Below are 16,856 nucleotides of genomic sequence, written 5' to 3'. Positions count from 1 at the left end.
TTCCGACCCATAAACATGAAGCATTTATCAGTGACTCAACCATTCTTGTTTATTCTACATACACTATACACTACAAATAAGCTCAACGCAATTCCAAATCCTGAGACTTATCAATACGAGCCTAAACCTTGTACACTACGTAAAGAACACGTAGGTTTCTTACTCATGAGCATGCATTTCATTAAGAAGCTAAGAAAGCAAACTAACTGCTTAGGCTTGACAAGAGGGAGCTTCCCTCCTTGATGAGAACGAAGACACTGCCACCATCTCCCCGAGAGATACGAAGTTCTTCGTCTAGGTATGTTGTGAGCAACCATGACTGAGCATTGCTGTTGCTGATTGGGATCTTCAATGGAGGCTGACTGGAAATTGTTCTGGCAACATTTGAGGCTGTGTCTTGCAGAGAGTTGAGTATTCCTTTGAAAGGTGTCAGGTCTATCTTCTGTCCCAAGAACTCAACATTTTCTGGTATTACTAACGAGTCTGTCAGCTGTGGCGTGCTGATGATCCCTTCGTCGAACTTGATCTGAAAAATGTTCATGGTTTCAGCAGTAAAGACCTTAAACTTAAAATATGGTTCATAAAAAAATGTCAACCAAAGACCTTGGTCATTGAATTGATTCTTCTATAGGACTTTAGTCCCTCAACATTTGCAACACATAGTAAGATTGAAGGCGAACCTGGACACGTTTTTGGACTGCGAACTTCAAATTTGGCATTGGTGCTGACAGAAGTGGTAGCCAAAGGGCCAGCAAACTGAACTGAGTTTTGGACGGTGAAGTTTTGGGAATCAATTGTCTGAGATATTTCCTCTACCTTCACCAGTGGCAGTGTTCCTCTTGACAACAGTGGGAACAAACCTGCAAATGATGTGTACCTGCACAGCCACAGATACCCCTGTGAGTGAGTGAGAGGGGGGGGGGGGGGGAGAGAGAGAGAGAGAGAGGCAATTTGCACGTGGGCCACACATTTTTTGGATTCAACATCAATCCTTGCATGAGTTCAAACGCTACAACACAAAGTCCGGGATTCACATTCATAATAATAATATCCTTCTAGCCCAGAGTGGGTTGACTCATCATTTTTATATAGAGAGGGGGGGGGGGGGAAGGACATGCCATATGTTTGGATGGGAAAATGACAAGAGAAGGAGAATGATATGGTTAAGTCATTTCTTGAGAGAAAAGAGAATATATGCCCCATGTAATATATCATTTTGATTATTGAGAATCAATCAACAATAATCAAAATTATCCTGAGATAGGCAAAGGCTTAACAAATTATCCTGCTATAATAAAAACGTGAAAATTCTATACTTCAGTGCAAAGTATAGGACAACATGTATACAATTAGAGGTGGAAATAAGCTAGGGTGAGTTAAGCTTTAGTCAAATAGGCTTGAGCCTATATAAGGCTTTTCTCTCGACTTAAGCCTAGTCCTACTTAAATTAAACCTTTTAAATAGACTCACATGTTAGTTTTAAACTTCTCAAATATACTTAGGACTATTATAATATACAACATGATTTATCAATCACAATATATAATAAGATTGAGAGAACTTGCCAACTATAATACAATCTAACAATAAACTAACAACATTAAAATAATATATAAGTCCAATATGATTGAAATGTAATTAAAAATAAAAAAAGAATAAAATGATTAAAAATCAAATAGTAAAACTGATGTGTTTGTGATATATTACATTGTGTCTGTGTGTGTAAATATATATGCTGGCCTGTTAAGCTTGTAGGTTAATCCTTGAAAAAATAAGCTTAGCCTATTAAACTAAATAGGCCTAGTTAAAAATACAAACTTGACTTGAGTCTATTTAGTAAATAGGTTAGGTTAAACTAAAAGTAAGTCCAAGTTGTAGGCCCCTATTAGGACCCTGGCCTATTCCTACCCCTAAATATAAATAGTATAAGATGACAAAATATGAAATACTACTCACTTCATTTCAAATTATAAGATACTTTTAAATAAAATCTCACATATCAATAAACCACATTAAATGCACTTAATAACCTGATCTTTCTAAAATAAAAATATAAACTTTCAAAAATACTTATCATTTAATATATTAAAAAGAGAAGGAATGAAAATTAATTATAGACAGAGAAAGGATAATATTGAAATTAGTACATTTAATGAAATTTTAATTTACCCAAAGTATCTTATTTTGGGGATAAAGAAACTTCTTCAAAAAACTCTATAATTTGAAATGGAAGGAGTATAATTAATAATTTTAGGGACTAGTGTATTTATTAATTTTCAAATTTAAGATTGAATGAATCTAATAATTTAAAAATCAAATTGTTAATTTGATCAAATCCATTATAAAGTCAATTCATCCTAAATCCCATAATTAATAATTAGATCTTTTGTATTGGATGAATAAAATGTACTGTGTATGTTTACATAAATTAAAAAAAAACATTAGTACTAGTTAATGGTATATACTTAATACCACTTTTGAACTTCAATATATCAATTAAAGGCATATAACATAGGAAAGAAACTCAATCTTGTATTTAGTAATTAATCAATATATACATGAATAAAAGTAGGGGGGAAAGCTAAACAAGATAGAACTGACTCACAATCACTTGTACTGTAGTATCGTTTCTCTTACATGGATAAGAACAGAGCTCCATCTTTCACAATTAGTTTTTTTAGACCTTTTTTTCTGTTAAACAATATCACCTAATTCAAATTTGAGTAATGTCAGGTCTTACGTGAAGATAACACTCCTACTATTGTTTTCATCCTAAAATCTTAGAGATATTGCCTAAGAATATTGAATTCCTTCAACAACACCGACCACCGTGTTGGCATCTCGCGGCTTAAGGATATCTCACGAGTCATTATTTGCATCATGGACACTTAACTCATACTCCAACACATTCGATTGATCAAACACAATCACAAGTAAATATCTTAATACATTTTAGTAAGCCCAGACATATATAACATTTTATCGACTATTTTTGAATGTTTGCTCGAGAAGCATAACAGAAAATTAAACAATTCCAACAACAACTAAGATATATAGGAATAGGAAACTCTTACGCGAGAATCCATTTTCCATTGAGCAGGCGTCAGGGCCTCAGTAGGCGCAGGGTTTGGGTTCTTAGCCTCAAGTGGCGTGATAAGCTCCACGATCTCCGCTCTCGTCTCGCTCGTAGCCTTCAATCCTCGATCGGTCCCATAAAACGAATCCACCAACGCCTTTTTCAGGCGATCAGTCTCCAGCTCCTCCACCGCCTTCTTCCTCCGCCACTGCCCACAGGCACCGCCGAATCCTCCTTCTTTTCAGGACCCCACTCGTCGTCGTCTGTCACTGCTCGAACACAGAACACGGGCCGTGGCGAATTGTTAGGTTTTCTGATGGATTGACCGGAAAATTCAACCATGCACGGCAGAGAAATTGAAGTTTTAGGCGTGAGATTAGAAGCCGGAGGGGTGACTGAAAGGGCTTTGCAGCGGAATTGATTGAGCTGGGACAAAGACGCCATTGTTTTTATCTCCAATTTGGAAGTTAGCAATAGGAATGAACAGAGAGAAAGCACAAACAGCTATAAGAAAGAGCAAGAGGGACCGATATTTTCATACCCAGAAACGAGAAGCGGTTCCTACATCTTTTAAAGGCATGGGTTGAGTGAAAGGACATATTTTATCCTTGCATCGCATCGTTCTAGTTTTCTTCCATGGCCCACCCCCTAGAGAAACTGGGGCAATACCGTTCACAAAATGAATAAGACAGACATTGAAAAACAAACAACCCAAAAAGAGTTTCATATAAATCCGTTTACCTTTAAGTTTTAAGATCTAAACAAAATTTTTCGAAACCAATAATTATTGAAATAGTAATGAAATTTGACATATTATTTATCAAATAGAATGATTTAATCAAATTTTTGGAAACAATTATTATAATTTCATTTAATACTAAATATGAATATTAAAAAATTTATATCAATATTAAATCTTTTTTTTTTTTTTTGGGTGCCCACGTTTTAGCTGAGAAAGCATTGGAATGAGAAAGAATCCAAAAACGCCAAGGAAATGGAGTGTGAGGTAGTCAATTTCTCTCTCTTCTTTTTCATATATTCTGTACCCTTCTATTTTTTTATTCATTTAGGGTAAGCGAACGTTTCAATTTATGTGAATGCGAATGGCCAATGCAGGAAATCTTGCTATGAACGAAACTAGGAATGGCCATATGTAGCTGCTCTGGAACTTTCTTATTTGTTGCTTCGGTTCATGTCAATTCTTGCCTTTGATATTTATGATGCTCAGAAGATGAGCAAAATTTGAGAAGCACTTGTTGTGCTTGGGCCCATATTGAACAAAATCAAATCCAATCCCCCTCATGCTCCGGAAGCCTAGATTTATTATCAAAATCTACTTTTTTACAATAAAGTCAGTTGGTAAAAGCTCATCACTCATTCATAAGGTTATAACATCAAATCAAACAATTTTAACCATATGATTTTACATATCAACAATTTCAATCACATGCTGGTTCAAGTCCAAGCTTGTTTCAAATGCTTATATAAGAACTGAGTCCATAAACCTCTATGTAAAAAAAATATCTCTCTGTGTTTTATTATTATTAATTATTATTATTATTATTTGCAACACAGCCTAAAAAAATGGAGTTAAATGAATAGTCTAGAGATTTTTTTTATTCAAGGGCTTTACTTTTCAACCAATTTTTACCACCCCACATTTTAACACAACTCACCACACTCATATAGTCATGTATACCCCCATCTCTTTATCATCGGGTATAGAACTTGCGATCTCTCTTTCATGGGAGAGCCGTGAAAATTGTAATTATAGTTTATGCTAAAACTCTAATTTCTTTTTTAAAGTATATTAATTTTTCTGTCCCCCAAAATCCAATTCTAAACTGATGAAGAGGAGATAGCTATTCCTTCTACCATACGAAGAATGTCCATGAGCGTTAAACTTCTTCTGCAGCACCACACCAGAAAGACCACCAAAACAGAGAATCGTGGCTCTTCTTCAGAACGCCAACCTAACACGCCTCCTTCAACTTCATGCTCTTTACATCAAAACATGTTTCTTCTGTCCTGGCATGAACACTTCCTCAAGTCAAAGTTCTTAAACGCTGTCATTTCTCTTCTCTTGGCCCCATCATGACGCTGATTTGTATTATGCTCGTTCCATGTTCGATTCCTTTTCCCTTCCTGACACATTCACCTGGAACACCATGATGCGTACTTACTTGAATGCTCAAAAGCCTGCAGAATCTCTTGCCCTTTACTTCCAAATGCGCTTCCACGACGACCTTCCACTCGATAGTTTCAGCCTCTCGCTGGTTCTTCAAGCATGTGGGAGGTTAATGGATTGTGATAATGGCATGATGATTCACGCCTATGTGGTGAAACTTGGGTTTTGCCGTGATTTGTTTGTCCAAACTGCGCTTATTGAAATGTATGCAAGATGTGGTTGCACAGAGTATGCAGCTAAGGTGTTTGATTTTATGGAAGAACCAGATTTAGTTGCTCACAATGTTCTACTGTCAGAGTACGTTAAAATTCGAGATATTCAAAAGGCCCGTGAACTGTTTGACAGAATGCCCCAGAGAGATTTGGTTTCATGGAACACCATTATTCATGGGTATGCCTCATTTGGCGATGCGTTGGACATTGCCAACCAGTGAACAGAGACAACAATCTAACCAGGCTAACCAGGCTTGAAGCTCTTTGATGATATGCAAGTAGCTGATGTAGTGCCTGATAAGATCACGTTAATCAGTGTCCTGAATGCGTGTGGAAATGTTGGTGCCTTAGGAATGGGCAAAACGATTCATGAGTACATTGAGACAAACCGAATTGGAATAGACATGAAGCTGGGGACATCTCTTTTGGACATGTACGCAAAGTGTGGGGACATAGATAGTTCAGTGAGAGTATTTAGCGATTGAAAGATAAGGATATTTTTACTTGGAGTGTCATGATCATGGGTTTTTCAAGCCATGGGCTTGGTCATCTTGCTTTAGAACACTTCACCAAGATGGTAGCTGAAGGAATTAAACCAAATGATGTTACCTTCATTGGTGTATTAAGTGCATGTAGTCATATTGGGTTGGTTGAGACTGGATGGATGTACTTCAAATCAATGAATAGTGTTTATGGAATTAATCCTAAGATTGAACATTATGGGTGTATGGTTGACATTTTAGGCCGAGCAGGGCGGCTTCAAGAGGCTATGGAACTCATTAGGACTATGCCCTTTGCACCAGACGCCATAGTTTGGAGGGCCTTTCTTGGAGCTTGTAGAATCCACAAGAACATTGAACTAGCAGAGGAAGCTACTGTAAATCTTCTGCAACTGGAGCCTCATGTAAACCTTTCAAGGTAGTGAATTTTAGAAGGATGGTGAAAAATGCAAATCTTCATAGAAGGTCCCGGTTGGAAGCAGCGCAGTTGAAGTTGATGATGCCTTATATGAATTTGTCTCCGGAGATAAGTGACAACCAATGATCCAAAATCATTTCAGATTTATGAAATGTTGGACGAAATTCTTCAGAGACTTTGATCTGCTGGATATGAGGCTCCAACATCAAGGTACGCAATATCTTGAGGAACATGAGAAACAAAATCAATTAGCTACTCATAGTGAGAAGTTAGCAATTGCTTTTGGTATTCTTGCGACGGCTCCAGGAACGCCCATAAGAATTTTTAAGAACCCTCGAGTATGTGAGGATTGTCATCTGATCATTAAGTGTATGGTTGGTTGCATCCTTAGAAAAGGGGAATGGTAAGAAACAGAATATCAGTGTCTGCTAACAATCCTCCCCAGAAGCCTCCTCAGGACAACGATACGTCATTGATGGAGATGACAGACATGATGGTCCAAATTAATGAAACGGTATAAAGGCACGACGAGGAAGAGCTGAGAAGGATTAGAGGAGGACAAGGGAGAGATGGTTAGGTGAATGGGAACTACTATGATGGTTCAAATCAAACATGGTGGATGAGCATGGCTTTCCAGATCTGTGACATGGTTCCAAATCTGCCTTCTAGAAGGCACGGCGACGGAGTTCTCAAGATGAATGACAGAGAGGAAGGGCACTGGTGTGAGGTGATAATGCCAGAGCTCTGGCAGCCAACGCTGGGGGCAACGATGCGAGCTGATTTGTTTTTTTTTTTTTTTCAAAAAAATGAGAGATGGTTTAGCCTTTTCACAAAATTTAATTTTATTTAGGTTTCTCAACCTTGCAAAGAAAATTCAAAATTTTTTTATTCTTTCTTATGATTAAAGTGTTTTTGTAGTCATTCACAGGAGTTGAGTCTTGTAAAAAGAATTAATTTTTCATAGCATAATAAATCAATACTTAAATTTTATTAAAAAAGTATTTATATTTAATACTCAATAATACCTCAATATTATTACCTCCATACATGTGGGTTAAAAAAAAAAAAAAAGCACTTCAATAGTCCTTAGATGCAATTTTCCATTTAAAAAGAATGATGTGAACTGATTGGCTTAACTGGTGCAAGTGATATTGTGCATGAAGCTAGAGACGAGCTGTAGCAAAAGCATCATAGCTATTTTTGCTCGTATCTACAGTAGTACGTGAGAGGAGTCGGATACACATGTCAGCTTTTTATTAACTAAAAGATGATTTTCATTATATTGAAGCAAAATACAAGCATTAATGCAAGACAAAAGAAAACCTAGCCAAGACAAGACTCGAGAAACTAAATAACGGTAAAGAAGTAAAAAATACTCAAATTATTAATTAAGAGCATTCAGTAATTTAAAGTAAAAAAAAAAAGTGCACCAGCATTTATAAAATTATTTTTTTTGATGCAATTGTAACAGAATCATTAAATTTTAAATCTATAAGATAATGATCGACGTCTTTAACTATTGACAGTTTGGTCATAAATGTAATGAAAAAATAACTTTATGGACTATCACATACTTTTCCTCATTTTAAAGTATTGAATGTTTTTGATTGATGGCTTGTTGGATTTTTTTTACCCTTTTGCCCATTAAACAAAGCGATGCAGCACCTAAAAATAAAGGCCAAACAAATATCTGAAGCCAAAGCCCTAAAATTGGAGAATGATAGACTAGACTCTTATCTAATAAATGATCTAAGGAAATGGCAACAAAGGGTAATATCTCGAGGACTTGCTCAATCATGTTAGCTTAGCTTGGCAAGATTTGATAAAAGACGTTGATTAAAGTTATTTCTAAAAAGATTGTGTGATTTTTAACAACATTAATCAATTTTAACTTACTTTTTTAGCATATTCAGTATGTGTTAATTAATTGAAGGTAACTTGTACATAGAAATGGAAAGAGTTATATTATTTACTATGAAATTCAAGGCCAAAAATCAAAATTGTTCTATGATGATTGGTAAAACCAATCTAACATTGGTACAACTTCGACGTTGAAATGCTGAAAATTAGCAAGTAAAGAAGTTATGTTTGCAGAAACATTGTTGCTGGAGTTCATGGACAATAGGTTCTGTGTAATGAGCTTTTTCCTGAAGCAAATTAGATTCAGTAAAGAGGAGTTGATATTGTAGTTGTTGCATCAGCTTTTGATCCGCCAAAGTGCATTTCTAAAGCATAAGAGATGGAATATTTAGTTATGAGCTCGGTAATGACTTGCAATTGGGAATTTCTTTTTAAATATATTCAGACAAAACATCTAAAACTAATTCAAACAAGAGTGAGCTCAAAATTATCTTTGATGCAGGTTGATCTTTATAAAAAAAAATCTTTTATTTCACCACCAAATATTCTTATACTAATTGCTACCCCCTGTACATATTTTATAGGAAGAATGGCACTAAAGGCCTTACAAAGCAAAAATTTTGTAGACAAAGCCTAATAGAATCTAAAATTATTTTGAGGGCCTAAAAGCCTTATTTGCAATTATGTTTTCTAGTGAAATGATCAATTTGTCCCTCCCATAACCAACTACTGAACAACAACTTTCTTTTTTTCCTCTCTTCTTCTTCCCTCTTCCTCTCTCTCTTCGTCTTTCAACACTGATGCAATAATTAAATTTATCTTTCTCTCCATCGTGCTTCTCTATTTCCTCTCTTCTTCTTCCTTGTTTCTCTCATTTGAATCTTTTTTGTTCAACAGGTATGAGTAGACTTATCCAGATAGCTATGGAGAAGATGATCAGGCATTCGCCCAATTACATTCCTCTCACACCAACCAGCTTCTTGGAACGATTCGTGATAGTGTGGAAAGAATGAATCAAGCTGCTGCATCTCCCATTGCAGAAGAAACTTTTTTGCTGCTCTTAGACTTGTAGCTTACTTCATCCATTCATCTTGATTAGAGTCTTAAAAGCTTCAGTTGATCCATTATCAGTTTTATTTTGTCAAAAAAAGACATAGAGAGAGTTTGAGTCATATCAGTTTTATCTAGTTATAATGTACATGTTCATGTTTATTTAATAAAAACAAGTTGTTATTTATGAACTTTTTATTGTTTCTAATGCATATTTTTTTGTAGCAGATATACATGCCTTGGTGTAGATGTTATTTATGAAATTTATGTCGTTATTTATGAAGTTTACATTGTGCAAACTTTGCAATTAACTTGTGCGGATATTTATGCATATCACATTGATAAACCTTGTGTTGTAAATATATAGACATTGTGTTATTAGCAAATGGATACTTTCATGTTATATAAGGACTTCTTGTTCTTCATAAACTTAAAAAACTTTTTCAAATGTTCAGTTTAATCACACAACTCATGTGAAATAGATAGACATTGTATTGTTAATAAATGGATCTTGTGATATTATATACAAACCTTTTATTGTTCATAAACTTGAGAAACTTTTTGTTAAGCCCAGCCAACTGACAAATTGGATACATATGGACTTTAAGTTTAGAATATATGAAGATTATATTGTGCATAATGGATATTGTATTATACATCATTTGTCTAACTTGTATATTTTATTAAATCTAGCCTACTGATAAACTAGACACATATAGACTTTGAATTGAGAATATATAAACATTATATTGTGCATAGTAGATATTGTGTTGTACATTATCTGCGTAACTTGTACATTTTGTTAAGCCTATTCTATCGATAAACTAGACACGCATGCGCTTTCATTTGAGAATATGTGAAGATTGTGTTATGCATAGTGTATATTGTATTGTACATTATCTGCTTGACTTGTACATTTTGTTAAGTCTAGCCTACTGATAAACTAGACACACATGGACTTTCAATTGAGAATATATGAATATTGTGTTGTACATAGTGGATATTGTGTTGTATATTGTCTGTTTAACTTATACATTTTATTAAGCTTGTCCTATTAATAAACTAGACGTGCATGAACTTTCATTTCAAGTATTTTATTAGCTTAGTCTAAACAAAAATGACAAGTTAGGCAGACCATGTCCGACATAACATCCATTATGCACAAAATGATGTCCACAAATGCCTAAATAGAAAGTCCATACATTTTTAATATTAATAAGGACAATTACATCATATAAGAATTTCATGTTGGTACTAACTTAAGTACTAAAACAAGTAGTCACATGAAATTTGACATGATATTTCAAGTCTGATATATACAAAAAGTTAGTCACTATATCCAAAACAGTTAACAATTACTTCTCTATATGTAAACAAAAAATATCTATCATTTCCAATTACTCAAAAATATTAATTGAGAATGTTTCCATATACATAATTATAGCAGCATATGTACACTAAAGAAATATAATGTGATTATTTCTTATGTTGGGTTAGAATTCTTGCATGTCTTGCGATTGTGTCCAACTTCCCCACATTTTGAACGATGATAAATCTTTTAATCTTAAAATTGAGACTCTATCCTCCTTGTTCATGGCCTCCCGGGAGGATGGCTGGTTAAAGGTGATTGCTAGTGAAATACTCAAAATGAAAGTCCATGCGTGTCTAGTTTATCAATAAGACAAGCTTAACAAGATGTATAAGTTAAACAAACAATGTACAACATAATATCCATTATGCATAACACAATATTTATATATTCTCAACTGAAAGTCCATACCTGTTTAGTTCATCAGTAGCTTAGGCTTAATAAAATGTACAAGTTAGGCAGACAATATACAATACAATTGCACTATGCACAATACAATCTTTACATATTCTCAAATGAAAGTTCATGCGTGTCTAGTTTATTGATAGACTAGGCTTAGCAAAATGTATGAGTTACGTAGATAATGTACAACACAATATCCACTATGTACAATATAACATTCATATATTCTCAACTGAAAGTCCATATGTGTCTAGTTTATTAGTAGGCTAGATTTAACAAAATATACAAGTTAGAATGTATAACACAATATCCACTATGCACAACACAATCTTCATATATTCTAAACTGAAAGTCCATATGTGTCTAGTTTATCAGTTGGTTAGGCTTAACAAAAAGTTTCTCTAATTTATGGACAATAAAAAGTCTGTATATAACATCACAAGATCCATTTATTAATAACACAATGTCCATCTATTTCACATGAGTTGTGTGATTAAACTGAACATTTGAAAAAGTTTCTCAAGTTTATGAAGAACAAGAAGTTCGTATATAACATGAAAGTATCCATTTGCTAACAATACAATGTCCCTATATTTACAACACAAGATTTGTCAAAGTGATATGCATAAATATCCACACAAGTTAATTGCAAAGTTTGCACAATATAAACTTCATAAATAATGACATAAATTTCATAAATAACATCTACACCAGAGCATGTATATCCGTTGCAAAAAAATATGCATCAGAAACAATAGAAAGTTCGTAAATAACAACTTGTTTTTATTAAATGAACATGAAAAGGTACATTATGACTAAATAAAACTGATATGGCTCAAACTCTCTCTGTCCTTTTTTGACAAAATAAAACTGATAATGGATCAAATAAAGCTTCTAAGACTCTGATCAAGACGAATAGACGAAGTAAGCTTAAAGACAAGTCTAAGAGCAGCAAAAAAGTTTCTTCCGCAATGGCAGATGTAGCAATTTGATCCATTCTTTCCACACTATGGCAGATCGTTCCAAGAAGCTGGTTGGCATGAGAGGAATGTAATCAGGTGAATGCTTGATCATTTTCTCCGTAACCATTTGGATAAAAGTGGATCGCCCACTCATACCTATTGAACAAAAAAGATTCAAATGAGAGAAACAAGGAAGAAGAAGAGAGGGAATAGAGAAGCACGATCGGGAGGAAGATGAATTTGGTTATTGCATCAATGTTGAAAGAGGAAGAGAGAGAAGGAAGAGGGAGGAAGAAGAAGAAAGTTGTCGTTCAGTAGCTGGTTATGGGAGGGACAAATTGATTATTTTACTAAAAAATATAATTGCAAATGAGACCTTTAGGCCCTTAAAATAATTTCAGATTCTATTAAGCCTTCTCTGCAAAATTCTTACTTTTTAGAGCCCTTAGTGCCATTTTCCTCATCTTATATGACTTTAATATAAGCAACCAAGTTCCTTTCTTTTATAAAGCTTTTAAAAATACTTCTTTTGATACACAATTTTAAACTTTTTCAAAAGCAATGAAAATTATATGTAAGCCTCTACCTTTACTTGGATACTTCTCTATTAATCTCCTTAATCCATGTATCACTTTTGTCGTAGCCTTGTCTAGCATGAAAATTTATTAGTTATCAAAACTACTAGTCTAGTCTTCAACTTCAACCTATATTTAATCACTCTTCCATAATTTCATTGTGCAACTTATAAGCTTAATCCCTCTATAATTTGTAATAATCTGAATATCCCCTTTATTCTTATAATAGGCACTTGTGCTTTTCTTCCATTCATTAGGCATTTTCCTAAAGTATCAGTTCTCATTAGATAACTTGGTTAACCATAACATTCTTTTTGTCATAACACACATTGTTGTTTTTATCATAATATATATTGTGAAAAAGAGAGCTTGGCCATCGTGTATAAACTAGAGGTGTTCAATTTGGAGTTATCCCAATTGGCCCTGTACCGTCACAATCATATCGGGACGAGTCTTGTCCCGACCCGAAAATAATCAAGATGAGACTTTACAGAATGACACAAAAAAGGGATTCAGAACGGGATGAGACACAAAATTACCATTGGGACATCCTATTCTGTCCCAAATATTATATATATATATATATATATATATTTTTTATTTTAAATATATTAATTATATTAATATAATTTATACTTATATTAATTATATCAATTATAATTTCAATACTTATAATTCTTATTTAAAACTAAATTTTTTGATATTGATAATTTTAATGACATGAAGTAAACATGGAGACATATTTCTTTATAATATATTAATTATATTGATATAATTTATTTTTGTATCTATCTATTTAATAACTTTTATTTATATCGTATTTCTTACTTTATTTTTAAAAGAATAATTAGCTTAGTATATCTCTACTAAAGTAGAAGTACAATGATTTGATATTGTGCTTAACTTGCCTGTTGTTACTACTCTTATAGCCTAAAGATTTCTTGTATTTGCTATTACAATGTGTAGTTGTGATTAATATAATTTCATAATTGACTTTAAATTGTTGTGATTTATGTACTTGTGTTGTTTTGATTTTAAACTTAATAAATTATATGATTTAAAATTTTAATGAATATTATTATCTAAACCTTTCTCCGCTATTATCCGATTTATCGGGATAACGTGATGTCCTAATCTCGTCCAAACGTCTAACGGGATGAAATGACTTTCAGGATAAAAAAGAACATGAGATTAAAATTTAATCTTAATTTTTTTTTTTAGGACAAGACATGAGATGAGAGTGTTCCAATCCCGTCATGTGAACACCCTTTACTATAAACCAAGCGTTGAAGTGGCGATATCGTCATATAGAAAATGTGCAAAAATTGAAGTTCTCGAAAGACAAAAGCTTAACTAAGCTGATAAAAATTGTAAGTTATAAAATCATCCAATCACTCGGTTCCATTTCAGCATAGAAATGCTACACTTGGAATACCACACTGTACGACCAAAGTAACAGCGAAAAAGACAGAAAGAAAAGACAAGTATCAGTCTTCTCTTCATCACGGAAAGTTTCCATGGAGGAAGCAATAGCATTGTCAAGTACGCCAATGTTTCTACTTTTTTGAGCTTGAAAATGACATTGGATTGTTCTTCAAACCAGAAATGTCAAACAATTCAATAAACCTCTGATCTGACACTCTAGCTTTGGCAGCAGCAAACCTTTGGTACTCATCAAACACAGATGATAGACACCATCTCTGCAACCTCCTTAAGCATCCCACTATACATCCGGTGCGATGCTGCTTATGGTAAAAACAGATAACATTAATCATTGATCAAGTCTTAATAACAAATGCGTAAAAGAAAAGATCCACTGATTACCTTTCCTCGTTTGCAATGAATTAACACAGGGTGGTTCCTAACATCTGGGGCAAGATAAACAAGCATGATTAAAAACAATAAATCACTGAACAAGCTTTCTCCTAGTTTAGGAAGGATATAATAATGAAGTTCAAGTGTAATTTATACCAAGCACTACTTGCAATGCTTCACGCACTGTATGCTCCGGAATGTTAACAAAAGGTTCCTGCCCACAGCACATGTTAAACAAAGTTACAATCAGCCCATCAAGTCAAATGACCTTTCTGGTACCAATTATGGCTCAACAGTGATCAAACAAAAAGCATAATCTTAGGAAGATATACACCAATATACTCCCAGATTTGTCAACTCTTCCCCTTTCCCAGGCATGTTCTGCCTAGAAGATACCATAAAAAAACAAGAAACATGTAAAAGAATTACGAGTTAAATACAGTTGAAGGATCCCCAGAGCGAGGATAAAGCTTCTATAACATTGACGGAAGATTGCAAGGAAAAAAAGTGAGGGTGAGGAAGAATGCAAGTCCAATATTCGGCCTCAGAAAAAGAAAAATATGAGAAACTGTGTTTACTGAGCAAAGGAAGTGGTAAGGTAGACAACTACTACAAGCAGCACTTGAAAGGTGCATCCACTAACTAAATGGTGACCACTATGGATAATACGATTCTGTAAGCTTAGGTTAACATCCTTCAATCATACATAAACTACTCATTCTCGTAGAATTATACATTATGGCTGCTTATCTCCTTGGCCAAATGATCACCCTGTATGGTTCATTTTCCATTGATGAACGTAAATCCGGTCATAACACATGATCAATCAACTAGAAAACCCTTTTACCATATGTGGCAAAGGTATGCAACATGAAAGTTTAACTTAACCTCATTTATATTTTAAAAAAGAGGTTGGATAGTTGCCAAAAAAGGAATTCGCATCTTGGAGAAAATGAAAATGATAAGAAAGGACAGAGTGCATGTCAAAAAGTACTTCCAGAACTATATTGAAGGACATCAGAACAGAAGCTATCAGTCACCAAGAGAACCAAAAAAGATTACATGAAAATATTCACATCTCTACTCTATTTCAGGGGGGCACACAGGTCAAGAAAATCTAACTTGAAGATTATAGTGTTGCAAAAGCCTGGACAGAAAGTAAAATCTCAAAAAGATTGTGCTGGAAATGGATGAGTACTCCATAATCATAGCAAAATAAAACACCATCAACTAATTATTATAGTTTGCCAGAGAACCCACACTAATACATGTCCAATGGGGACCTTTTTTTATTTGGATTAAATCATGGATGGTGTCCTTGGCTCCTAGCAAATTAAAGTCTTAATCATACCAAAAATTCAACATTTACCTAACAAAAAATATAAAATTATATGAAAATTAATAGGATAAAATTCATATTTCCTTCGTTAAAAAATGTAAAATATTTTTAACAAAATCTCACCTCCAAATAAAGTAGTTATCTACTTTCAAACTAACCCTATCTTTCAATATTTACTCTTATTAAACACCCTACAATAAATATAAAGTTATTCATCAATAGGGGTATTTTTGAAAAAAAAAATGATGATTACACTTCGAAAAACTAAAAATGTCTTACATTTTTCAACATTCAACTCAACTCCTCAAAAATAGTTTATATTTTTGAACGAAGGGAGTATCTAATTGCATATTCATTTAATAGAACATAATCATATGACATTGTCTTCTTCATTTGTAATTTCACATGGGTACCTGGTAAGTGGTAACTCATACAACTAAGTAAAGAATCAACAATATGTTAGTTAAATGGTGAACGTTAAGGACGAACTACTGTCATTTAATTTAATGTCCATTAACATATCTAACTTTCATATGAATGGATGATGATTAGTTTATAAATATCAATAAAATAAAGAAACTGAGCTTCAGTTAGAACAAGTTACTTGGTTTAGTTTGCCAACCTCAGAATCCCAATATTTTTTAATGAACTTGATCGTCTTTGATTTTTTGACATTGACATATGAATCGATCAGACCGATTTGTGGTCTTCAAATGACTCAATCTTCCAAATAAAATGTCATAGCACTTATGCATGTGAAAAAGCAAATTATGAGCAAAGCATTTGGATGCATGCCTACACTATTGTTAATAAGTTGGCTGATTTCAGAAGCATCATGTGACATGTTGGAAGCAACCAATTCTCGTGAATTACTAACAGACATACAGTTTAATTAAAAAAGTACACAGTGGTAATTAAGACCAGAAAGAATACAAAACCTTAAAGGCATCGATTCCAAATTGAATAAGCCTTATTCCATTAGCCTTCAAAATTCGGAAGTCGCTTCTGGATATGGTTCAGGGTCTGGACAAATGCAGAATCGATTCAAAATCAAAATCCCCAAAATGCAAAGTGAAGAATACAGCGATTT

General features: G+C 33.8%; 3 protein-coding genes and 1 pseudogene across 3 annotated transcripts; 2 read left to right on the top strand and 2 right to left on the bottom strand.

Moving 5' to 3' along the window:
- LOC129304519 (plastid-lipid-associated protein, chloroplastic-like) lies at positions 1-3,520 on the bottom strand (annotated as a pseudogene).
- A 1,679-nt stretch (positions 3,521-5,199) lies between these two features.
- Positions 5,200-5,697, top strand: LOC129304514 (pentatricopeptide repeat-containing protein At2g45350, chloroplastic-like). The gene has a single exon (XM_054944200.1). It carries the CDS (start codon positions 5,200-5,202, stop codon positions 5,695-5,697), a length of 498 nt encoding a protein of 165 aa, XP_054800175.1.
- A 51-nt stretch (positions 5,698-5,748) lies between these two features.
- LOC129304510 (pentatricopeptide repeat-containing protein At5g56310-like) lies at positions 5,749-6,398 on the top strand. The gene is made up of 2 exons (XM_054944196.1): positions 5,749-5,909; positions 6,011-6,398. Exons 1-2 carry the CDS (start codon positions 5,749-5,751, stop codon positions 6,396-6,398), a joined length of 549 nt encoding a protein of 182 aa, XP_054800171.1.
- Positions 6,399-13,937: 7,539 nt separating this feature from the next.
- Positions 13,938-16,782, bottom strand: LOC129304397 (probable tyrosine-protein phosphatase DSP4; the record flags this gene model as incomplete). The annotated part of the gene is made up of 5 exons (XM_054944032.1): positions 13,938-14,354; positions 14,437-14,480; positions 14,584-14,641; positions 14,762-14,812; positions 16,705-16,782. Coding segments are annotated over 5 exons (417 nt in total), but the record flags the coding sequence as incomplete, so codon positions are not given.
- Positions 16,783-16,856: the final 74 nt, after the last annotated feature.

The sequence above is a fragment of the Prosopis cineraria genome, unplaced genomic scaffold, assembly GCF_029017545.1.
Source record: "Prosopis cineraria cultivar Desert tree isolate PC_DT_omini unplaced genomic scaffold, ASM2901754v1 PC3, whole genome shotgun sequence".
NCBI lineage: Eukaryota > Viridiplantae > Streptophyta > Magnoliopsida > Fabales > Fabaceae > Prosopis > Prosopis cineraria.
Note: the sequence above shows the minus strand (reverse complement) of the source record. Positions and strands in the feature narration are given on the sequence as shown.